The 25195-nt window shown below is 49.5% G+C and overlaps 1 protein-coding gene across 2 annotated transcripts; it reads left to right on the top strand.

Annotated features, from left to right (window-relative positions):
* Positions 1-11: 11 nt before the first annotated feature.
* On the top strand, positions 12-16179 carry EMC8 (ER membrane protein complex subunit 8). Of its 2 annotated transcripts, none has more exons than XM_070500248.1 (5): positions 12-599; positions 8224-8300; positions 14196-14265; positions 14986-15080; positions 15636-16179. In XM_070500248.1, the coding sequence occupies exons 1-5, from the start codon at positions 240-242 to the stop codon at positions 15793-15795; spliced, it is 762 nt and encodes a 253-aa protein (XP_070356349.1). In that variant the 5' UTR covers positions 12-239; the 3' UTR covers positions 15796-16179. The 2 variants fall into 2 exon arrangements, with proteins under 2 accessions (XP_070356349.1, XP_014693554.1); XM_014838068.3 differs by having other exon boundaries at positions 122-470.
* Positions 16180-25195: the final 9016 nt, after the last annotated feature.

The raw sequence follows: 25195 nt of genomic DNA, 5'->3' as shown, positions 1-25195 counted from the left end.
TTTCCGGCGGCGCCTGGCGAGGACCGCGAGTGGAGTGTGAGGCGGCCGCGTCGGCTTCTTCTGGGCCGGAGCGGGCGTCCGAGGGGCCGAGCCGGGCCGGTCGGGGCCTCCGCCCGCCGCTGGGCCGCGCCACACGACCGCCAACTCGTCTCCCTTCTCCGCGGAGGCTCCGCGCGGCCGGGCAGCGCGGCCGGGCCTCCGCCGGCGCCCGGGGCCTCTGGGGCCCTCCCGGGCTCAGCATGCCCGGGGTGAAGCTGACCACCCAGGCCTACTGCAAGATGGTGCTGCACGGCGCCAAATACCCGCACTGCGCCGTCAACGGACTGCTGGTGGCCGAGAAGCAGAAGCCGCGCAAGGAGCACGTCCCCCTGGGCGGCCCGGGCGCCCACCACACCCTCTTCGTGGACTGTATCCCCCTCTTCCACGGCACCCTGGCCCTCGCCCCCATGCTGGAGGTGGCCCTTACCCTGGTAAGCGCGGGAGAGGACAGTGGCTTCCACGCAGTCCCAGCTGGCAAGAGCTCAGAGCCCACCCCCGAGGTCGCCGTGACGGTGGACGGGGGGACCCCCGGGGGCGCGCGGAGCCGTACCTGGCCCCCGGTGAGCTTCCGCGGACGGCAGCTCTAGCCGCAGCGGCCGACCGAGCGACCTGCACCGCCGGGGATGTTTTTAGAGGCGATTTAGGCGACGAATAACGCACTGATTTTTCTCAAACCGGTAGCCTTTATAGCAACAAGCCCGAAGCCACGATCGCTAGCCGGGTGATGATTCAACAGCGTTTGTATCTGGGGTGTGGAGCCGCGGGAAGTGCTGCTGTGCCGGGACCTCAGCGCCGGAGTTTGGTGCTCGCGCAGGTTCCTTCTCCGCCGGGGGGTCAGGCTGCGGTTCTTCGGTGTCGGGACGCCGGGACCCCAGAGGGGAGACGCGGTTAGGGAGTAGCGTTGACATCACGGGCGCTCTCTGCTTGGAGGTGCACGAGGGCTGTGCTAGGAGATTTGTCTGTGCCTGTTAGTGGTTAGTGACTTGTAAGAGGGCTCCTATGGTTGTGGAAGCTAAAGACTTTCTGTCAAACTAAAAAGGGGAAGCACACGTGCCTTCTGTCCACCACGCTCGTCTGTGTCTGCTGGCAGTGACTGCTTTACCAAGTCCGGCGCGGGGAGAGGTTAGCATGCAGGTGAGCTGGCCGGGAATGGAATTCTAGGCGGTGGTTTGTGAGGTTTGGTGGTCAGTGAAGGGAAAAAGACCACCTATGAACTCCAAGGAGTTGTCGCCACCTTAGGGAGAAGTAGGCTGTAGCCTCAGACCTGCCTCAGTACCTGAGCTCAGGTCCTGTTTTTCACTTAAGTATAAACTATGATGCTGAAAAAACATGAGTTAATTCTTGCGAAAAGCAGCCACGTGTGAGAAGGTGGAGGTGGAAATTCTCTATACCTCCCACCAAGTAAAATGAATCCATTTCATAACTTACCTGATTGTGACATTTATGTAAATTCTTGGTGAGCAGGAAGTGCCTTTGGGCAAAGGCTCCTGGCCTAAGGTTACTGGGCACAGCTTTGAGAGCCTGTGAAACTGACTCATTGTGTGAATTTCTTCATGTCGGCTCTGGGCAGGAGATAGGTAAGAAGTAGATGATATTTATAAAATCAACCGTGTTAGCTCCTGAAGAAATTTGCTGTTGGTACCAAAACAGCACTGGGGTGTGCATGCATATGTTTTAATGCAAGTCTTTTCAACCAACTGTCTTAATTATTCTGTTACCAAGGGAATTGCAGGGTGATTGGGCATGAAGTGCGTTCACTTGCAGGGACCCGGATTTGCCAGTAGCATTAATGCAGGATTATTCAGTTCTCCAGTCGTGCCAGGCCTGTGCTGGGGGAGGGATATGACTGTGGATCAAACACAGTCAAAACAGCAGTTGAACTTGCACCAAGCAGACAAGCACAATACCGATGAGTAAGTGCCGTATGTGGGGTTGAGAAAGTGTGAGGGGTCTGAGGGAAAAGTCAGCTAACCCAGGCTTGCAGAGTTAGGGAAGACAGACTGCTCAGAGAAATGGACATGCGAGTACTGGCCCAGTGGGCCAACCATAGTAACCTCGGGGGTGGGAGGTAGAGGAAGAGTGTTCAAAGCAGAGGGATCAGCATGTGCAAAGGCCAGGAGAAAAGGGGGGTGGGTGGTGTTTGAGGAAGAACTAGAATATAAAGGGACTGGGGGTACAGAGAGGTGAGCAGTGGACAGATTTCACTGTAGAAAGGAGTTTGGGCACCAGCATGAGGACAGGGTGTAGCCGCTGGAGGAGAGTTGCATGGCCAGATTCGTGTCTTGGAGTGATTGCTCCAGCCTGCAGCAGAGAGGATGTTGGACACAGGAGTGCATCCAAGGCTGGAGGCAGAGAGGTGGCGCAAACTGAGTGCAGTGTGGACGCAGAGAGGGAGACAGATCAGAGAGAACCAGGAGGGAGAACCTCAGGACTCGGTGACTAATGGTATGTGGCCATAGGGAAAAGGAAGCATGGCCAGTGCTTTGGTTTCTGACTTACACATTGGGAGGACAGTGGTGCCATTCATTGAGGGCAGATGAAGACAACCTAGTGTTGAAAGTTGAAAAATGAGTCTGGAGCTCAGAAGACGGATGGGCTGGAGATACAGATTGGGAGCGAATTCTCAGTGACCTTTGAAGCTGTGAGAGCAGGTCATATTGGCTGGGACAGTGTGTGGAATGAGGAGAGCGCTGTGGACAGGAGCCTGAGGAACTCTAGGTTTGACAGGGTGAATGGAAGAAGAGTTGTTGGCAGGCCAGCCGAGGAGTAGCCAGGAGAGTAGGAGGAAAAGGTGTGTTGCTTTAAATTCGTATAAAAGCCTATCCGAAGTATCTAAGAGCGTGTTAAAGACAAACTGGAACCTCACTTGGAATTGTCAAATGTTACTAATTCTTCTCGTTCTTAAGTAACTTTTGTAGAGTTAAGAGTTATGCTCCTGTTATGAGATGTGAACGCAGTACTTGAGAGAATTAAATATACTAACTAGAAACAACTACATTGGAAAATTCACCTTTACATGAATTTCCCCGAGGAGCTGGACTGCCTCCCAAACCAGTTACCTGGGGAGGGGAGCTGCCCCACTGGGACCTGGACCCTCCAGAACCGAGACAGGCCCGCTGCCTCCTGCTTAAGAGGGAGGGGGTGCTGCATGAGGCCCCTTTGTGCTCTTGCCCCCCCCCCCCCCCCCCCGAGTCGCTACACTCTGCACTCCAGGCTCAGCTTCCAGCATGCCCCAAACATGCCCGTCAGGGCTCAGCGAGTCTCCCGGAGAGCTGGTTGGGTCCAAACCAGACTGTCGTGACTTCTTTTCACCAGAAAACAAAGAGCTAAAGCTCTGTCCTTGCCAAGCAGGGGTGGTTTATGCTGGCTTCTCTTTTATTGACCAGAATTTTTAATTATAGCCTCAGCATTTGACAAATACGAAAAAGATGCCAATTGAGTACAAATTAAATAACTTTCAGAGTAAAGTTATAAAGGAAAATTTGCAATTTGAGTCCATCCGGAGATTTCTTATTACAATTAAGGTATTTAAGTTTCTATCATTCAAGTTTTGACTCAGCAACTTAATGATAAAAACCTGAAGGCAATGAAAAATCTCAGTGTATGGAGCCATAATTTACCAGTATGTCAGACCAGGAAGATTAATTTTAATAAAGCATCTAAATCCATGAACTGTATCAACGAGGCCTTATTCTCAGGGCTTTTTTCTATTTAGGGAGTTTCATATTGTAATTATTTTTGATAAGTGGGAAAGGCTGACTTGATATGCTGACCATCAAAGGGCAACATTAGACTCCTTTGAAAGGCTTTTCATTATAATTTTCCATTTTAAAAAAATCCTTGCATTTCTGGGTGCTTTTTATTTTTTTTTAAGTACTTATACCTGTTATCTTAGTTATCCTTGTACCCTTTGACGTAGGTAGTGATGGAATTATTTCTAATAGCAAAAACCCATAACATGTTGGTAGGGAAATTGGCATGAACCTGCTGTTTCTCTAAGCCTTTTTTGTCCTTTTCCCCTCTCATTGATTTCCTAGTTCTGTGGAGCAGCTGTTGGTTACATTCTGCTCAGATGACTTTCTTATTTGCCAGTTGTCCTGATCACCACGATTTCAGTCCGGAATTCTTTCTGCTGCCTCCCTGTGTGCCTTCTCTGTGCTCATTTGCATGAGCTGCTGTCCTCTGGCTCTCCCCCAACTCCTCCTGCCCCTTGTTTATCTCCAGAACATTCATGCACTAGCCTGGGAGCAGGATATGGTTGCTCGGTTCTTCCCCCTCTGTCCGTGTCCCATTTGCCTCCAAAGCTCTTCTTTCCTCAGCTCCTTTCTGTTCCACAGAGAAATCCGCAGCCCGCTGGGGAAGCCTTTCTTTCAGCGAAGCCGGCAGTCCCTCTCCTTTGACTGCAGGGCCTGCTTGCCGCTTCAGACAGGGAGTCTCACAGACACCCTCAACTTGTGCCACTTGTACGTGGCGTGGCAAGCGTGGGAGTGATGCCCTTTGCAGAGTGGCTCTCTTGTCACTTCACTGCTTTGCCTTCGTTATGGTTGGTGTATAGTTACAGGACATAGGTGACAGTGCTTTGAAAACTGTAAAGTGCCTCCCACATGCAAACGTTAACAAGTTTGCTGAGAGGAACTCCTTTCCGTGTGCAGAGTCCACCTGGGAGTGAAGGGGTTGAACCAGCGCCTTTAGTAGCTCTACGTGTCTAGAATGGAATGAGCCAAAAATGCCATTGAAGAGAGGGCTGCAGGCTCATGCCAGGGTCAGAGTGTCCTTCCTTCCCTCTGAAAAGTGAAGGAAACTGCATGAGCGCATGCGGAATTTGGGCCCTGTATTCGGTCAGTTTTACTAAGTTGACACCAGGTTTCACTGCTGTCCTGGACTTTGATTTTCATTTTGATTGTTGACAAGATGCATGACAGGAATAGGGTGTCATAGCAGCAAGGCAGAGAAGAGGGATGTGGATTCACTTCTCGGCTCTTTTGCCTTTGCCCTGCCCAGCTTGGGAGGGAGCTGTGTGCCTTCACTGTGCAAGCTGCCGCTTAAATCCACTAGGGCTTCTCATGAGTGAGCCGTTTGGGCTTACTGCAGGATTCTGAAGCCCCTTAAGACCTGCTTGCCCCATCTCCACCCCACCTCCGTCCACACTGCTCATCTCCTTCCACATACCGACTTTTACTCCACTCGAACTCACTCTCGCCTGATGATGTCTGGTACCATTTTTGAGACTATCAAAGAAAACTCTTTCCCTTATTAAAATTTGTTCACCCTACCTCTGGACTCTGGTGGCTGGTGTGGAGCCCTTGGTCGGTTCTCCATTCCTCCCCTTCATGGTCTCCATTCCTCAATTGGTGGCCAGTTGCAAGTATATCTGGACAGCTGTGGACAAGCTGTGTGTGCCCATCATAGGCATCCATACAGTTAACTTGGTGATTCTTGTTTGAGTCATTCACAAGTTTCTAAAATCAAACCAGAACTTTTGAGACCTGGTTCACTTTTACGACAGTTCTACCAGAAGTTCAAGGTCATGACATTATTTTTCTGCTGGAATTTCATTAGACCCTTGGGGTTTTTCATATAGGAATTTGCCCCACCTCAGGTAAAGTGTAAGTCGAGCTGTGTATAGTGTTTGTCGCAAGAATCATCTTGCACGTCACGTGTTTTCTGTACTCCCTTAGGGCAGCTACAAGGTGACAACATGTATGTTTGCTGGGGGATGAGTCCTGCCCCCTTGCTTCAGCCCAGGAAAGGGATCTGGGAGCAGCTTAGACTGCTCACTAAAGACTGCCGCTGGGGATGGTCAGGACATCGTCAGTAGCAAATAATTATCTTGTCCCTATGTTAAATGTAGCTGTAGTCAGCTAAATAATAGCCCCCAGGATGTCCACATCCTAATCCTCAGAACGTACATGGCAGAAGGGACTTTGCAGATGAGATTAAGTTATGGATCTTGAGATGAGGGGATTATCCTGGGTTATCTGATGGACCCAGTGTAATCCTCAGAGAAGGAGAAGTGATGACAGAAGCAGAGGTCAGAGGACGCACCACCAGCCAAGGAATGTGGGTGACCTCTAGACGCTGGAAAAGACGAGGAACAGGCCCTCCCCTAGAGCCTCCGGAATGAGTCGGCCCTGCAGACCCATCTTAGACTGCTGGCCTGTAAGGTAATAGACTCTGCGGTGTTCAGCCACCAAGTTTGTGCTTTGTTACAAGGGAAATAGGAAACTAAGACGATGGCCAAACTTTGGATACCATCTCTAGTTCTGACTCTGGATATAAGGACAACCCACACTGGAAAGCCGGGAGAGGGATTCCCAAGTGGGCAGAGATGAGAGTCACCTCGAGAGAGGAGAGGACATGCTCTAGATGCTGGTCTTAGATTGGAAACAAAGGCTGAGAGGACCGCACTAAAGGGGAGGTAACCGTATGGGTCTCAGTTCAGGGAGTGGGGCCAGATGCCAAATTTTAAAGCTAGGTTATACCCTTTGATGCTACGTGGAGATACATTTAGGAAAAAATGAGAGAAATTGCTACTATAAGAAACAATAGAAAGTTTTTAGAAGCCATGCCTTTAAGAGGTGATAAAAACAAAATGTAGGGGCCAGCTCTGTGGCCGAGTGGTTAAGTTCGCGCCCTCCACTGCGGTGGCCCAGGGTTCGGATCCTGGGCGTGGACATGGGACCGCTCGTCAGGCCACGTTGAGGCGGCGTACCACATCCCGCAACTAGAAGGACCTGCAACTAAGATATACAACTGTGTACAGGGGGGATTTGGGGAGATGAAGCAGAAAAAAAAAAAAAAGATTGGCAACAGTTGTTAGCCCAGGTGCCAATCTTTAAAAAAAAAAAACAGATGTAAGTAATTTGGGAATAATTTTCAGCAAAGTTACAGTGAAAGAGCCATTGTAAATATTTTTGAAACGTAGACCTAATCTTTTGGGTAGATGACGAAAATATCTAATTGGTTCAGTGAGCCTTGATTTTGACCCAGTATGGTAATTTGTGAGCTCTTGAGAGGCCAGAATTATTATTCTAATCCTCATGTGAGCCAGGGAACCTTGGACTGTAACCATCTTAGAATGTCTGCTTTTAGTTGTAAAGGAGACTGTCGGAGGCCCAAACTAGAATTTAAGACAAAGAGCAAAGGGGATATGTTTTTAACAAAAAAGAAAGAGGGAAAAACATTTTAACTAGTTAATTCACTGTGAAAAAAGCAAGGATCAATTTTATTTCCTCTTCTGCAGACTGAGAATAGAATTTATTGCAGTGTATTATTAAAATTCCGTTATGGTAGAACAGTTAGGGTGACCTTTTGTTGTTTTTAATAATGGCATTAGACCTGCAGGAAGCTAAATCTGATGAGAAAAGAGTGGCATTATAGAACAGACAAAAAACTCTCAAAGTCTGCCACCACACTCTCAGTTAAAAGCATGCCACAGGGGATTGAGTGAAGAGTGTGTGTGTCTGTGTCTCACTCACTCACTCATCCTTGCCTGCATCTGCCTACTTGTGTGTGTGAGCCTGTTTACCCCACATCCCTTTGTGAAGGGTTTTTCGTGGTATGTTTCTAGGAATACTGAAAATATAGTATAAAAAGACTTGGTCTTCAAAGAGACTTAGATTCGCAGTCTGGCTCTGCTACCTGGCTGTGCAAACTTAGAACCTCTGAGCTTTGGTTTGTTTATCTGTGAAGGATTGATTTAATTGGTCTTAAGGATTTTTCAAGGCCCAGAATGCCTCGCTTCTTTACACTGTAAGAGAAGGTGGGTAAGGATGGTCTCCCCTCCCGCACCTCCCCACAGCTCTGCACCTGGTTAATAATTGTCGACACTAGGGCCTTCTGCTTGGACGGCGGGAGGAGGTCATTCCTCATGTCCAGCCCCACCCCTCCTGGCCATCACAGGGTCCTCATCTGTGGGAAGATGCCCCCTCACTGAGAGCAAGGGGCCCGTGCTCATCTGTGCTTTCTCTGGCCTCCCGTGGACCGTGGAAAGCAAGCTGGGATGACGTTTTTTCCATGAACACCCGTTTCATTCTTGTAGCCTTTCTTCTGGGGAGAAGAATATAGGGATTATGTTGTGTCTTGTCCCAGCATTTGGGGGGAGGAGTCTCCTGTGTTTATTGAGACTTAATATTTAAGGGAAAATCATTCATCTTTTCTTTCCAATTTTTGTTCCTCTTGCAGATTGATTCATGGTGCAAAGATAATAGCTATGTGATTGCTGGTTATTATCAAGCTAATGAACGAGTAAAGGATGCCAGGTATGTCCATGCAGAAACCCTCTATGGTCTGAAAAATGATCATGTGACAGACAGAGACGATCTCTGATGTGCTTTCGGACCTTCTGTAGACTCAAGATGCGGAGTCCGAGAACAGAATGCCCCGCCCTCGGTGCTCGCTCGTAGTACTTGAGGGGAGCTGTGCTGTGGGCAATTCCAAACAACAGATGCTGAACTTTTAGATTAACTTCGAGATTCTCTCTTCTATCTTCTTTATTTTTCTTGAAAGGAATTCATACACTAAAAGCAACAGTCAGGGGCCTCTGATTTCTCAGCTCTGCGATGCTTCCCATTCCCAAACTAGAAATGGTGGAGGGCAGGGCCTAGGGGAGAACCCACGCTGTGTTTGGGTAAATAAAACAGCTTTTAGGTTTGGTGCTCTCAGGGTCTGATACTGTGATGAAAATGTCATGTTTGCTGCTCCCTTCGTGCTGGCCCCTGGCTCCTTTGATCCAGATATTAACCCCCACTTTGGTTCTCGCTGATGCGCGAAGCTCAGAGCTTTGCCTCATTTCTGCGTCAGTCTCGGTCCCAACAGAAAAACAGATGACACACTGAAGTTAGGATAATTGGAGAAGGGCTTAATAAGCGACTTGTTTCCAAAGGTGTGGGCGGTGTGTAAGAGAACTCACCAGAGGGTAGTGCGGGAGCCCACCGCTGGTGACAAAAACTGGTAACTCCCCTGGGCCTGAAGGGATGGGGAGGAAAGAGTTTGGTAAAGTCCACCTCAAGAAGAACAGTGCCCTTTGATCAAGAGACACCCCCTGCAGCCATACTGATGTGGCCTCCCAGGGAGAGCCCCAGAGGAATCGGTACCCTGACCTCCTTCTGGTTTCCTCTAGCCAAAAGCAGGGGCAGCTGAGACATCTGCTGCGTGGTATGTAACGGGAGGACACGCGGAGATGCCCTGACACACTTTCCCTTGTCAGATGGAGCCGACTGACGCCAGTGTCCGGGCAGTTAGGGGAGGCAGTGAAGGACCCTGGACCAGAGCGCCTCCTAGCGTTATGTCCACTTGCTCAGCATAGGCAAGAGGTTGAGCTCGGTAGCATCTTTGGAAAAAATATAATAGACTGGTGACCAAGTATTGGTACCACTGATGAGGGACAAGTGCACCTCAAGGACGTAAACCCCTTTTACCCTTGGAGGACTGAGTGAGTCCCGTCGGGGCTCTGAGGAAGGCAGAGTAACCAGCAAAATGCCAGGCTCACAACGACTCCTGTGAAAGCCCCTGGACAGAACACACAGGCGCGGTCTGGGCCCTGGTTCTCTGGCTTCTCCCACTGCCTCTCTGTGCTCTGTCCGAGTCCAGGAGCGCCACTAGTTCCTCCTCAGGTGCACCTCTTGTTAACCCCAGTCCTTCCAGGACCTCCTCTCCATTTGGTCCATCCGCCTCCCCTGTATTGATGACTCAGTGTCTGCATTTCCACCTCTGAGCTAGAGCCTATTGCTGGGGCCTGTGTCAGTCCTGGGCTTTATTCCATCAAAGGGACTGACTGGGCACACAGTGCCTGCCCTAGGCCAAGCTCTGCACTGAGCAAAGCTAAAGACTCTTGGCCCTTGCCCTCAGCTTGCTGGATTGAACATGGAAGATACTGCCAACATGTGAGACAGTGGCTGTGCCAACAGGAGCAGGGAAGAATTCCGTCCACTGACCTGACCACAGGACCCTCAGGGAGAGCTTCCTTTGAACTAGGTGCTCAGAGTGGGCAGGGTCTTCTCAAGTGCAGATGTGGAGATGGAAGGGAGGAGCATTCTGGAAGGGGACAGCGTGATGAAGACACCAGGTGGAAATGGGGCAGGACCATGGGGTGCGCACAGAGGGCAATGCCAGGAAGTGAGGCTGGAGGTAGAGCGAGGCACAGCAAGGGCTTCAAGGCGGTTCCAGCTTCATTTTGTTGGCAGTGGGAGCCGTCCTTGGAAGGAGGGTTTTCCTGAACCAACCGGTACTTTCCCACAGCTACTCCTGCAGAAGGGAGAAGAGACTAGGCAAGAGGTAATGGCACCAGCTTGTCGAGTGAGTGTAGACACCTCCCTTTTCTTTATGCCCTCGGCACCCCCCAAAACCACGCCTCACAGGTGCCCAAATTTGTGGTGCCCAAATGTACCTGCACAGGCTCTTGTCAGTATGCCTCATTTGGCTCATGGCCTCGTCATCTTCCTGCATCTCTTCAGACCTCATTCCAGCCCAGCCTAGAGTTATCTTACTCAGACACCATTTTCATGCTGTTCATATCTTCTGAATTTCCCAGTTCCTTCACCTTCTCTCCTCAGGAGGTTTTGCATTCCTCCACTGATGTCAATGGTTAGGTACCTACTGACCAGCCATTTGTCAGACCCATAGAGAATATTAAATGCTGAGGGGGGCCAGTGAGAGAAGTGTGCCCAGGAACCCCATAGTCCCTCCTGAGGAGTCTCTGCCGTACTTCAGGATTTAAGCCACCCCCTCAATGTGCCGGTACTGTGTTAGCGGTGGACCTCCCGTCACTAACCCCGTGCCCTGCCTGGGCTTTGCTGGTGGTGTCCCACTGATCCTCACAGGACGCTCAGATGAAGAAACTCCAGCCATAGACAGCCCCTGCACCGGGGCCACACAGTTGGAAGCTCAGGAGCTAGGATCACGCTAACTTCCTCCTTCAACAATCTGCTTACACCTAAAAACCTTCCCTTCTCTCTGCAGCCAGACCTGGCTAACAACTGCTCTTCTTTTAGAAGTATCAGCTGATCAGCCATGTCTCACAGCATAAGCTTTAGAACCCAGTGGACTTGGACTCAAAACCTGGGTGACTTACTGATTCACTCCTTGGGCCTCAGTGGTCCCATCTGTAAAGTGGAGCTACGAGCTCATACCTTGGAGAGTGGCTGTGAGGACAGAGTGAAGCGATACCCAGTGCATTTAGCTCGGTGCTTGGTTCAGAGTAGGGGCTGGTACTATTACCAGTTCTATGATTACTTTACTCAAAAAGATCAGTCTGTGTTTTTTTTCCCAGTTTAATTGAGACCCAGTTGACATACATCGCTATCTAAGTTTAAGGTATATAGCATAATGGTTTGACTCATCAATCAGTGTTTTAATGTTATGAAAAGACATGTAAGGTATTTGTTAACTGTTGTATTCATTTCCTAGACTTCGGCTGTTACATCAAGTTTTACTATATCCTTCCCTAGTTGCTGGTGTTTTGCTTCCTAATTAGTTTCTCAGGTGGGTTGATTTCAGCGCCAGGCGCAGTGCCCTGGCCTGAGGTTAGATGCTCAGTGAAAAGCTTTTCGCAGTGTAAGACCTCAGTCAGAAGCAAATGCCTGGCTCCTGCTGGTTGGGCAGCAGGATTGACAGAATGCTGTCCCTCTCCAGGGCGCCTGCAGGTTTGTTTGGCATCTGACTGCAAGGAACAAGGGGCGACCCAGCCTAGGAGGAAGCGAAGTCCTGATTGACGTCATAATATGACCGCGCTCCATTTGGAGTGTCATTGGGAATGCTCAGGGTAGGAATAGGGTGGGTCGGTATTTGAGACGAAGTACATGATACAAAAAAGTGAAATCGGCAGTTCTTTCAAATGTTTCAGCAATTCAGTAACTACAAGGTTTTTTTTAACTTCTTCAGGAGAATAAATTTCAAATTTGAGTTCTTGGGTGTCGGAAATGGTAGTTTTTGTTTTTAATGAATGTTGCTTGACCCCCTTCCCAATAAAAGTCACTCAACTACTCTGATAATCCTAAATATTAGGATAATACTTCTCTAAGTTTCTCCGTGGCACATGCTTCACGAGTCCCTAGAAGATCGCGCCCCAGCAAATGCTGCTGCTCCTCCTTTGCACCTGAGGCGGGCGAGCGTGAGGCCCAGCAGATACCGGAGCAGGCGGGCCGTGTGCCCCGCATTGGTGGCTGCACAGGCCGGTCTCCTGCAGCTCTCCTGCTCTCCCGTTTGCGCTGGGCGTAGCCAGCTCCCGGGAAACCCAGTGCTGCGCTGAGAGCTTTCCGTGGGGTGACCTGAGGGACGAGAATCCCTGGGGCCGTCTCTCTTTTAGACTTCTTGTTGTTGTTTCATTCTTCTCAACACAAGACTAGACGTCCAATCAGCACGTCACTATAAACTCTCAGTTTAGAAAGTGAAATAGAATAATCAGATAATTTTCATAAAACATTGATCAGATTTTTTTAGCTCAATCACAAGGATGATAATTGTATAGTATGTTTCGCTAAATAAACTCACAATAATCAGTGTATTTTTATGGCCATTTCAGTATATATGGCTTAGTTCCTGCTTCAGAAATCTGAGACTAATTGTACAGGGAAAATAAGGTGCACAAAGAGACAACTGCCTGCTAAGCATTAAGTGTTAGAGCATTTTAGAAATAAACACTCAGTTTAGACAAGGGGCAGATGGACCTCAATCTGGGGCAGTTTTGCTGGGCCTCCCAGAGAGGATGGCGTTTTTATGGGCATTAAAGATGGGAGGGAATTCACTAAGCAGAGATTGGTGTCGAAAGGCATGCCAAACAAGGAGCAGTGTGAGTGAGGAGGGAAGGGGGCGTGAGGGAGATGGTATATAGACTGAAATTAAAGACACAAGGGATTGCTCCTGAGAGTCCACAGAGAGAAGGGCCTGGATCTGCCAGGCTGAGGACGGGACTTTTAACTTACAGGCATTCGTGAGTGACAGGGAACAAGATGGAAGTTTCATTTTAGGGAAATTGATCGAAAGAGAATTTTCAGGATACATCAGATAAGACAAGCCTAGAAGTTGAGACCAGTTAGGAAGCAGTTTTAGAAGCCCATGCCTACGGAGATAGCATGAACACAACGATGGCAGGGAGAATGAAGGAGGCCAAGGCGAGGAGAGACCGAAACACCTGCTGAGAGACAGGAAGAGTGGGAAGGGTGACCTCCCCCGGAGAGACGAGCAGTAGGCCGCCTGCCTGGGTGTAGCGAGCCGGTGGGAGGCCTCGGAAGGGCAGCGGGTGGCTGGTGGGCTTCAAGGGTGCTGACCACGGAGGTACGGGGTGGACGCCAGCTTGTTGAAGAAACTTGAGAAATGGAGTTGAAAGGGAGGGGAGAAGTCGGACATTGAGTAGAGGGAACCAGTTAAATAATTTTTTTTCCTACAAAGGAAAAGACTCAGATTTGATAGCAGAGCTGGGGCCATTGAGAGGAGAGGAAATATAGATTAGGCCCTGAAGAGGAGGTCAGAGTGGGTGGGCCTGTGGGCGGGAGGAGGCCTTTTCCTGAGCCTGGATAGAAGAGTAACTGGAGGGGTAGTGCAGGGGGAGTGATGTGGGAGCTACTCTAGCTCACTTTATTGACCTAAGGTCGAAAGTGGTCATTTGGCAAGGTGGTGATGAAGGCAGGCACAGAGAAAATTTGGAGTGGCTTAGGAATTTTAAAAATTGAAAAAACAGAAAAAGCAAGTGACTCGGTTGCCAGCAGCTAAGAAGTGGACCGTCAGTCACTTTGCAAGTGTGCAGATGGAGAAGGCAGGTCCAGGAGGCTTCCTGCCGGGAGCTTGGCGCAGCGCGGGCGAGAGCGCTCAGCAGCGCAGTCCGTCCACAGGCTGCGGGTGGCGCTCTCCCCTGGGTTCCAGGGAGCCTTGCCATTTAGAAGACGGCTTCTCAAGATCCCCTCCGCAAGGGCCTCCTCGTAAACTAAGGCAAGGGCCTGCTTTGCACTGTGCTCCCCTGTGCCCTTACAGCACGTGTCCTCAGCACGTCATTGTGGCAGGGGTGGCAGTCACCAAGAGCTGCTTGAAACAGGTGTAACAAACAGACGCAGTTTATTGCTGCTGTTGATCTCTTTATCGTGGCTAATGAACCATGCCTTAGGTAGACAGCGTTGAATGGCACTAACCAGAACGTGGTAAACTCCCGGGTTCTTCTTTTGCAGTCCAAACCAAGTGGCAGAAAAGGTGGCCTCCAGGATCGCCGAGGGCTTCAGCGACACCGCTCTCATCATGGTGAGTCCCTCCCGGCTGCCTATCATGTTCTCTGTTTACAGGATGGCCACGGAGCATTCTCTTGCCAGCGGGGTACTGTACTGTATAAGCCATCTTCCTTTTTGTGGACACTTCATCAGACCGTGGGCGTGTCGTGCAGTCTTCTCCCACCTGCAGACTGAAAATTGCTGAGTCACAGGCCGTGGTGTGCGTGCCACTGCAGCCACGTGTGCACAGAGCACGTGGATCTCCAAAAGGGCTAGTCGTTCGAGTTCAGCAGCTCTCAAAGTGGGGTCCCCATGTCAGCAACATCACCTGGGAGCCTGTTGGAACTAGAGATGCTCAGGGCTCAGTAGTCTGTTTTAATAAGCTTCCTGGTGGTTCTGATGAGGCTCACGTGTGAGAACCATGGACTAAGAATGGCCAGCAAGCCTGTAGGGAGGAAGGAAGGGTCAGGTAGATGGCAGCTGACCTCACGAGCCTTGTTAGGTCCTCCCAGTTCAGACAGAATGCTAACAGAGAGGGAAGAAGTCATGTTTGGAAGCTCCGCCTTTGTAAGAAAACAGTGAAGTACTTAGTTTTTATCCTGCGTAACACACGGTTTACCTTAGGCTGCACTCGTCTGTGTCAGTTTGCAGCTTCAGCACACTGCAAGGTGGTGCCTAAGGACTTCCAGAAAGGTGCTGGCTGTTGGCTTTTTGTTAGCTCTGTTCACAAGCGTGTCCTTTGTCCCATGCGCAGGTGGACAACACTAAGTTTACGATGGACTGCGTGGTACCTACGATCCACGTGTACGAACACCACGAAAACAAATGGCGGTGCAGGGACCCACACCAGTGAGTGCCGTGTTCTCAGAATCACCTGTGTGCAGTGTGTGTGAGGCTGTTCATGGTCACCCAGCTCCCACAGGAAGGCAGACCCCAACCTTCTGTGTTTCTAAGTTAGCATATTCTCCAGAGGAGTGTACAAACCTCACAGAAATCATGCGTATTGCTCAGCTGCTCAGGACTGAGGCCTGCAGGGCTTCCGAGCAGTAGAGACAACCTGAGAGTTACTCAAGGGCCTTCCCACCCCACCCCAGGGCTCCTCTCCCCAACCACACCCTCCTTCCCGGCGTTTGGTTTGGTTTGGTTTAGTTTATTTGTAATCACTCAGAAAGCATTAGTCAGTCGTCTCCCAGCTTTTTCAGAATCTCATTTGGAGGGTGTCTCTTTCATTTCGTAAACATGTTTTACATTCTTTATGTACATCTTTGTGTCCTTAAAATGTACGTGTTTGCTGGTATTCATTATTCTCCTTTATACCACTGTGCGTGTGGCTGGGTTTCTGTTTACTCTGTTGAAAAGCTACTTGTTGTCGCTGAGGTTGATTTCTCCTGTCTCACGTCGTAGTGATTACTGTGAAGACTGGCCTGAGGCCCAGAGGATCTCAGCGTCACTCCTGGACAGCCGGTCCTACGAGACCCTCGTGGATTTCGATAACCACCTGGATGACATCCGCAATGACTGGACGAATCCAGAGATCAATAAAGCTGTTTTGCACCTGTGTTAGGGAGGGACCTCAGTGACTGGTGTCTGGGCATTTCTGCTACACTGAAGAAGAATAGCTATTTTTAAATGTAAATAAGATATCTCATAGCCTGTATGGAAAGCTGACAGTTTTCAGAAGTGGCATGTGCTTGAAAGAGGGCAGAATGTCCCGTCAGTCGTCTTTTTAACACAGAGTCTAGAAGAGGTGCAGACTGTCCAGGCTGACCCCCTGTGGAGGCTTCCCAGTTGTATGTTGGCTGTCAGCCTCCAAATCAAAGGTGTTTCTGCTTGTCCAAGATGGTTCCTATTAAACAGTTTGACCTAACCTTTTATAATCTGCAGAGGATACTTTTTAAGGCTTATAAACGATCTTAAAAAAAAAAAAAGCCCACATCTTATACCTGAATGAGAGTGTCTGTGAGTTTTCATCCTGTTTGAGTTACTGTCTTCCTGTCCTAGGACTGGGCAGGCGCGTGGCGTGCTGGTGCCCAGCGCTGCCTGAACGCCTGTGCATCGGCCTTCCACCGTCGGGAGGCTGCGAACTGCACTGCCCTCACCATGTCAGGCCCACAGAGCAGCCACGGCTCAACACAGCGGGGTACCACCACTGCTGCCTGGGCACCCGTCATCCTTCAGGGTAGAAACAACGTCGTCGGTGATGGGAGCTTGGATGGGAGCACAGTGTAGTCTTCCCAGTCAGCCAGAAAGCCTGTAACCTGCAGGGTCAGAAAGGGGAAATGGAGCTGTGCTAAGATGACCTTAAAGCGGCAAGAGTCGGTCCTAACTCCCAGATGACTTACATGATGGTCCAGATGGTTCTAGTCTGTCTGTGTCTTCAAAATAATTGTTTATTTTGTATTTGAAGCAACAAAAGCAAAACAAAACTTAGACTCCTTGAGTCCTGCAGAGCGCTATCAATTTTTTTTATTGAGTTCATAATAGTTTACATCACTGTGAGGTTTCGGTTGTACGTTATTTCTTGAGTGTCACCACATGAGTGCTCCCCTTCACCCCCACTGCCCCCCCACTCCCTTCCCCCGGTAAGCACAGAACTGTTTTCTTTGTCTCGGTACTTGTTTCTGTTCTACGTATGAGTGAAGTCACCTGGGGATTGCCTTTCTCAGACTGAGAGCGCCGTCATTTTTCTGCTTGGAACGTTTGGCCAGGCTTTGAGCCCAATCATAGGAGATTGGTGGGGAAGCTTTATGATAGCATTGCATTTTTCTTTTTCATAGGAATTATTTCAAGCAGAGTTCAGAGAACCGTACCTTTCCTCTGTCTTGTTTTTGACTACATGAAGGAAATTTGTAACAATTGGAGTGATCCATTGAAAAGGCTTATGACACAGCGTTCATCATCTTCTCTTAACAAGTAGGAAAACATTGCAGACGTTGCTTCCAATAGACGTGCTGTGCTGGACCCACAGATCCTCTCTTCCCTGTTCTTCAGACACCTCTGCCTCTCCCCCTTCGCGTTGTAAGCTGACGTAGTTTCACGTGAGGAAGCAAACGAAGGATGGAGCATCAGTGCGCCTTCTCGCTCGCTCTCCCACCTCCGTGCCGGGCCCTCACAGCTGGAGTGCAGTGCACAGTCTCGTTCTAGACGGGTTTGTGTTTGTTTCAAAAAGGGAGAAGAATCACCTCCAGCACGTAGAGAGTCTTGTTTTTACTCATTTTCACTTCTTTGTGGGGTTCTCATGCTGGATTCTCCCACCAGCTTCCTGGGAATGTGTGCCATCCTCCAGTTTCGGCCTAGAACCAAGTTTTTTTTCATGGCTGCCACAGGCTTACGTTTTCAGAAGAAAGGCTATGAAATACTTTGAAGGGAAGAGTATATTTGTGAAAAAACAAAAAAAGATTTCCAAAGTGCAGATGCTTGCTCCTGCATCCTTGTAAAAACAGCAGAAGCCTCAGCTGAGCCCCCGGCCCTGTGCCAGGCCCCGTCTCCCTGGCCCTGAGGACAGGCCTCATTTTTCCCCGCCCGGGATAAAAGTCAGAACCATTCTGTCAGACAGCCACCTGAAATGTGTGCGCGCACTGCCTTTTTATAGACAAGACTTAAAGGAGCAGCACTGAGTATGTTTGTACTTTGAAAAACTCTGTCCATCCAAACATTAAGAAATTCTTAAATCTGACGGGATTGGAGGAGAGGGTATGTGTGGGGGGGGAATCTCCATCCCTTAGAGCAGCCACATGCTTAAAATCACCCTGCTGGACGTTTTTCTCTCTTCCATAGCATCCAACCTTGACAAGTTGAGTAGGACAAATAAATTATTAATTTATATAAAAACATCATTTTCCGTTTCTAACCATGGTTGCCTTTAAGACCTGAGGATACTAAACGTGGAAGAGTAGGCAGGAACTTCACAAATAACGAAAAGCACTGTGCTTGCTAAGGAAAACCGATGTTGCTAATTCTAATGAAATTAGATTTAGAACAGAAAACAACTTAGAAATCTTGAGTAATTTACATTTGCAAGTCAATTTTCCAGGGGTCCGGTATTTTTAAGCCACCTCAGTGTAAAAAGTCCTTATATAATTAGCTTTAATAGCTTATTTTTCTGATTGATGTACTTGGAAAACCTATTGTTCCTGCATAAAGTAATTCTCAGCTTTTCTGACCTACCTTTTTTGTTTTGCCTTTGAAAGAAAAATATTTGCTTCCAAAACTGCCCCATTTGTAGCATTATATCTGTCTTACATAGTAGCTGGTTTATGACATCATGGTAAGTGGAAGCAAGAAGAATAGCAAGGCATTAATCTTTATACCCTGTGGACATTCTTAGCAATGTTAGTGAAGAGAGCCGAATTTAAAAATAGACTTCCGTTTTACTAATTGACATTTCTTAAGGCTTTCCATCAGCTCGGTGCCTCTTAAGCAGTGGTGCTTTGCTGTAGTAGAAGGCAGGCCTGAATGTCAGCTTGTGCTCCCTGCCAGCTCGCAGGTAGGTAGTGTTCATCTGACCTCCTTTCCATGCTCTTCAGAACCCAGGGGATACCCAAATATTTTTATCCTCATAATGTTGATTCGTTACTCCTTAAAATGCTTAAGATGGCCTTGAATGGGATGCAAAATCTGATCACTTGCCGTTTCTTAGAAATAAATTGCCAAGAATTGTGTTCTCCGTGGTCTTTTGCTTTCAAAGTAGTGTGACAAGTGCCAGTGCAGCACCCACTTGAATCTGACTGGAGGGAACTTTTGGCTCAAACCAGCGTTGGCTTGTAAAGCAGAATAGCATCCTATGTTTGGTGCTGTCTGAAAAACGTGCCAGAGACCATCAATAAATCTGTAAATAATTGCATTTCAGAGGATCTGTGAAGTTCTGCGGGCAAGGCTCCTGGCCTGGCACAGTCCATGGTAGTTGAGTCTGCCCCAAGGCAGGACTCGTCGGGTCCACCGAGGGCCCTGGGTGCTCCGAGGGCCTGAGGATGAAGTGGAGCCCAAGGTGGACTGGACTTGGTGCCCTCCAGGTCCTCTTCTCCGTGTGTATCGTATTACCAAGGAAGAGCTGATCATCTCTCAGAGCTGGGTGTTCTCAGAGTCTTCCCGTCGCCTCCAGCAGCGCCCCATCCCCACTCTTAGATGACCCCAAAACACTGCAGCGCTGCCAGCCCATAGGAGGAGGTGTAGTGGTGATTGAGAGTGCCAGGTGAGAATCCCGCTTTGCCGCGTCCTGGTTCTGTGTCCTGGTAGGAGGTACTATCTAGTTAGTGTGTTGCCGTGGGCAAGATACCTCTCCTGTCTCGTCTGAAAAAGGAGGGTGATGACACCTACTTGCGGGACTGTCATGAAGACAGGAGGGAATAATGTGTGGCCAGCACTTAGAATGTGTTAGGACTACGCCGAACAAAGTTCTTAACTGCTAATGTTTTAACAATTCTAGAACATACTGTCAGCCAGACTAACCCCCAAGGTAAAGGACTACTTAGTCCTCTCCTGAGAAAGAACCCAATGCACACTCATAGTTGAGTGAACATTTACCGAATGAGTGAGTGAGTGAATAAAACCATTCGGACGTTTCTTTAACCCATTCCTTTACATTTGCCTTCCCAGCACCCTGTGACGTTCCAGGGCGTTATCGTCTGCACTTTACAGATGGGGGAACCAAGGCCCAGACTGTGGAAGTCACTGCCCGAGGACCCACACAAATCAGACGGAAGGTGAGGCAAGGGCCTCGGGCACAGCCCCTCTCCTGGAGGACAAGGAGTAAAGCCTTCCTCCTCTCTCCACGCTGCTCCCCACCCCAGTTTTAATACATTTTCTTCCTTACTACAGTGTCTGTGTGTTCGTGGGAGAAAGTCAAAAGGAAACCAAAAGTTGCTCCATTGCCCAGTTCCCTGGCCCCCAGACAGGCAACATAGGAAGCGGGCAAGTCCACGAGGCTCTGTGGCCTGGGTGCTGTGAAACAAGGAACGGGCAAGAATGGGCCTCCATATGAGGAGCTCACAGCCCGATGGAAGAGGGAAAGGGCATCATTACCAATCAGAGTAGAATAGAGAGTGTGTGCAGATTCCTGGGCTCAGAGGCCCTGAGAATTCAAGTTCACTGAGGTTCTGGGCCCAAAAGTTGGCATTTTAACAAGTAGATTCAGGCCTCACTTGTAAAAACTCTGATCTCTGACCAAAACTCGTGCTTTGCTATGAAGAATTTAAGATCCACAGGAATGAAGCAATCTGCCCAATGGCACGCATTCAGCCTAGGCTGACCCCTGTGAAATCGCTACTTCTGTAGGTCAACCACTCAAACACCACAATTCCGTAGGGTTCAACCCAACAGAATTCAGGTCTCCAGAGAAGCTCTCTCTCAGTCTCAGCAGGAGGCCCTTTGACCTTTTTCTTTTTTAATTCCCCCCCCCCCCCCCCCCCCCCCCGCCCCAGGAAGTTTAGCCCGGAGCTAACTACTGCCAGTCCTCCTCTTTTTGCTGAGGAAGCCTGGCCCTGAGCTAACATTGTGCCCATCTTTCTCTACTTTATATGTGGGACGCCTACCACAGCATGGTGTGCCAAGCGGTGCCATGTCCACACCCGGGATCCGAACCGGCGAACCCCAGGCCGCCGAGAAGCAGAACGTGCGAACTTAACCGCTGCACCACCAGGCCGGCCCCTCCTTTTTCTTTTTTAAAATGTACTGGGGGGCCGCCCTGTGGCTGAGTGGTTAAGTTTGCACACTGCTTTAGCAGCCCGAGGTTCACTGGTTTGGATCCTGGGCACGGACCTACACACCGCTTACCAAGCCATGCTGTGGCAGCATCCCACACAGAGGAACTAGAATGACTTACAACGAGGATACACAACTATGTCCTGGGGCTTTGGTGAGGAAAAAAAGAGGAAGATTGGCAACAGGTGTTAGCTCAGGGCCTATCTTCCTCACAAAAAAAGCATACTTTAAAATATATATATATATATTGCACATGGAATGCATGAAGGTGTTCTTGCTTAACATGTGAGCAACACAAAGCAGACAGGTGGACGCCAGACTCCCAGCGTTTGAACAGGCTCATGGCCCCGGGCTAGACCCCGGGCTGCAGAGCATGCACAATGCTTTCCACCTGTTCTGCCTCCCACGTGCCTTACTCGTAGGAAGACCAGATAGCATCTTTAGTTTTTAAAGTTGAATCTTGAATCTGTCGTGTACCTTCCACTTCCAGGAAGGAGCTTTGTAGCAAGAGCTCCCCATCCAGCCGTCTCATGTCCCAAGGGCCCCGTCCTCATCCCTGTGCACGCAGGACGTGCCCCCAGAGACAGGCTGTTGATCACGTCCAACAAAAAAAGGTGCAAACGGAAAAAGCAAAATAATCTGAACTCTCCCCATTTGCCAAATAATCATCTCTCCCCTAAAGCTTGGAATTCTTTATTTTTGAATTCTGAAGTCTTAGATTTAAATTTGTAGAAAGAAATGTACTGTGAAACACCTCTATTTATAAAATTATAATTCCTATTTTCTGGATTAAACCCTTCACTTCCAGAACCATTAAGTTTCTCCGTTATATTCATGTCCTAAATTCTCTGTATTCCCATCTCAGCCATATTTGGAAAGTTTTTTTTTTAAACAAAACTTATTTATTGATATATAACACGTAAGCAGAGAAGAATACAAATCACGAGGGTGTAGCTCAGCGAATTCTCACAACGTGAACCAAGTGGACAGGCTCCCATAACCACACCAAGTTCAAGATAGAGAATCCGGGAACACCACCGGCACCCCGGAGCCGCTTCAGCCCCCAGCCCTGGATTGGTCCTGCCTGGTTTTCAAGCTTTATATAAATGCAGGTATACAGTGTGTCTTCTGATTGTGTGTGAGGTTCGTGCATGTTGTGTGTAGCTATTTTCCATTCCTCGTCATTGCTGTGTGTCATTTCATTGTGTCAGCTACCCCAGCCTGTCCATTTCAATGTTGATGGACACTTGGGTTCTTTCCAGATTGGGGCTGATACGGATAGTGCTGCAGTTAACATTCTTGTATGTGCCTTTTCGCGCACATATGTACACGTTTCCTTCAGGGTTGTATGTAGAAGCGAACCTGTTGGGAGTGAATATGTTCACCTTTTTATGATGTATTGCCAGTCAAACCAGCTGGTGAACATCCCACCCACAGTATGTGAGCGCTCTGGTTTCTCCATTTCTTCACCAACGCTTTGTGTCATCAATCTTTTTAATTTTGATGGTGTGTAGTGGTATCTTGAGGATTATTAGTCTGAATAGGAAGAGTAAAACATATATCAGAAGCTTCCAGAAAATATATATATATATATAGCTTCCAGAAAATAACAGGAGAATATTCTCATGACTTTGGGCCTGGCAAAGATTTTTAAACAGGACACAAAGAGGGGCCGGCCCCGTGGCTGAGTGATTAAGTTCACGCGCTCTGCTTTGGCGGCCGAGGGTTTCACCGGTTCGAATCCTGGGCGTGGACATGGCACCGCTCATCAAGCCACGCAGAGGTGGCATCCCACATGCCACAACTAGAAGGACCCACAACTAAAAATACACAACTTTATACCAGGGGGCTTTGGGAGAAGAACGAAAAATAAAATCTTTAAAAAAAAAAAGGACACACAGAAATGATCAATGGTACTACATTAAAATCAAGAGCTTTTGTTCATTAAAAAACACAATTAGGACAGTGAAAAGGGAAGTCACAGAGTGGGAGACGATATTTATAATACAATTAGCCAACAAAAGACTTCTGTCCAATGCATCTATCCAAATATGTTAAAAATGACCAGCCAATTTTGTTTAAAAGGCAGACAACCCAGTCGATCAGGCACTTCCCAAAAGAAGGTCTCCAAATGGCCAATAAGCATCTGAAAATGTGCTCAACTAATGTCATCAAGGAGAAGCAAGTTGAAAGTATGAGAGTCCATCTTGTTATGGGAAGAAAATGTCAGGAAGCACAATCCTCGATGTGCGCACACTTCAAATATCCTGGCTACCCGGAACAATTCACGAACCGCGGCTCAATGTCAGATGCATCCAGAGAAAGCACAGCCCCCACAGTTCCCTGGTGCTGGAACAGGGCGTTCTCAGACTCTCGGCTTTAATACCTGGCTGAGGCGAAGAGAGAGCAGCAACTCTTGGCTTGAGGACCTCAGCGGTGGGCTTCTCCTGGCCGCCTTAGGCTGTTTCCATCTGCAAGACTTTAAGGAGGGCTGCTATTGATGTCCCCTGCCGCCTCCACCATGCTGGCCTCCCACCTGGCCTGGCCCTGCAGCTCAGAGCTAAAGCCTCCAGAGTGGAATTGTTCTGCTAATCACCTATAATACCTGGAATTTAGTCAGCACCTGCCTTCTGAGGAGCTCAAAGCCATTTGCAGATCCTGCTGATAAAATGGTGGCCCCCTGCAGCCAGCTAAGCTCTCTGCTAAATTACTTCTGTGCCAAGAGGCAGTTCTCGAAAGGCTCCTCAGCTGTCCCAGAGACCTCGCAGGCCTTTATGAGCAGGCTCTGCAAGGCTGGGGCCCTGGGAGAAGGGCACTGTGCGTCCAGGCCTCGTCCGGGAGGGAGGGTGTTCTCCATAATTACAGGAGTGCAGTCATCCACGTGGGCTGGTGCACCTGCAGATGCAGCCACAGGCCACTGGCTTCTGGGCAGAGGGAAACCGAGGCAGGACTGAGCCTAGGCAAGGGAGGCAGGCAGGAAGCAGAGAAGAAAGGAGTGCATTTTGGTATGGGGACCAATGGAGTAAAGCAGATGGAGAGAAACCGGGACCAAAGCAAGTTAGGCCTTACCTGAATAGTGTTCTGTTTTCATCAAGAGGTCGTTGGCTCCCTTCCCAAATGTGTCTCCCAGGCAGCCCACCGCTGGGAGAAGCCTCATGAGGGCACCGCCCCAGACACTCTTCTGTGGACCCCTCCCTCCCCTGCGCCTGCTGGAAGATCGGGGGTGGGTGCTGGGAGCTCCCCCCATCCCCCACCGCTGCTCGTTTGCAGCCTCTAACCCAGCTATCCTTCCATGGTTCAGCCCTTTGGACACTGTGTTTGGGGCGGTAGAAGGCACAGAGGAGAATGACCCACAGGCCCTGCCAACTGGCTCTTCAGTGTAATGAATGCCAGAACAGGCTCGCAAACAGGAAGGTGCTGGAGTTCTAGGTGAAATGCCTACGGGGGTTCCCTGGGGAGGAGGGAAGCCCCCAGCAGAGAGAAGCATCCTGGGCGGGCTTCCCTCCTGAGCATCAGGGAGACGGAACAGCCAGGACTCGAGTGGCAGGGCATGACCAGCCCCTGGAAGTTCGAGTGGGCCTGTGCTGTGCCCCGCTGGTTCCCTGCAGCTCCACGGTGGAGCAGGGGTTGGGTGGTGGAAGAGCCTGGCAGCGGGTTCGAGAACCGTCAGCCCCAGGCGTTGGGCCAGGGTTTCAGCTGACGTATGTGTCGTTTCTGTTCCCACCTCTGATGTCTCACGTACCTGAATGTCCAGACCAGGCAGGGCCCCCGTGTCGGATGTGGTGGGTGCTGCCTGCACGGAGGCGACCGTTTAGGAAGGGAAGGAGTATCCGAGTGAATCAAGGAAAAGGAAGTGTTCCTTTGTGCCAGATGTCCCTCCTCTGTGCCGGTGACCAAGTCTTCCCGTATTAAGAGAAAGTTCGGGATTTGAGAGCACACCCCTCCCTCCCTCCCACCAGGCCGAATATCTCCTGTGAAACTGCCAGCAAAGGTTCCAGCTTGCTGAACCACATGGGGGGCACCTGTCAAAAGTAGACCCCCAAACCCCCGGAAACATGCTGCAGGGAAAACGCACATCTCTGACGGGCTCCTCTCACAGAGCCGGGCTTGGTGTCTCATGCTCTGGTTTATTGGGGTGGGAGACTGAAGGTGTCCGACTAAGCCTGCAGCTGAATAAATCTTGTCCCTTATTGTCCCTGCTCTGCAGGGAGCTGTCAGCTGGGGCAAGACCTCCCCCCACCCCAGACGGTCCAGCCGTGACTGTC

The sequence above is a fragment of the Equus asinus genome, chromosome 28, assembly GCF_041296235.1.
Source record: "Equus asinus isolate D_3611 breed Donkey chromosome 28, EquAss-T2T_v2, whole genome shotgun sequence".
In the NCBI taxonomy this organism is placed as follows: Eukaryota; Metazoa; Chordata; class Mammalia; order Perissodactyla; family Equidae; genus Equus; species Equus asinus.
This window is presented reverse-complemented; position numbering and strand designations above follow the sequence as displayed.

Excerpts from the sequence above, each read along its gene's own strand:
- EMC8 (XM_070500248.1), top strand. The coding sequence starts at position 240 with ATGCCCGGGGTGAAGCTGACCACCCAGGCCTACTGCAAGATGGTGCTG. Across the intron at positions 600-8,223 it reads GGAGCCGTACCTGGCCCCCG|ATTGATTCATGGTGCAAAGA; the intron begins GTGAGCTTCCGC and ends TTCCTCTTGCAG. Across the intron at positions 15,081-15,635 it reads CGGTGCAGGGACCCACACCA|TGATTACTGTGAAGACTGGC; the intron begins GTGAGTGCCGTG and ends CTCACGTCGTAG.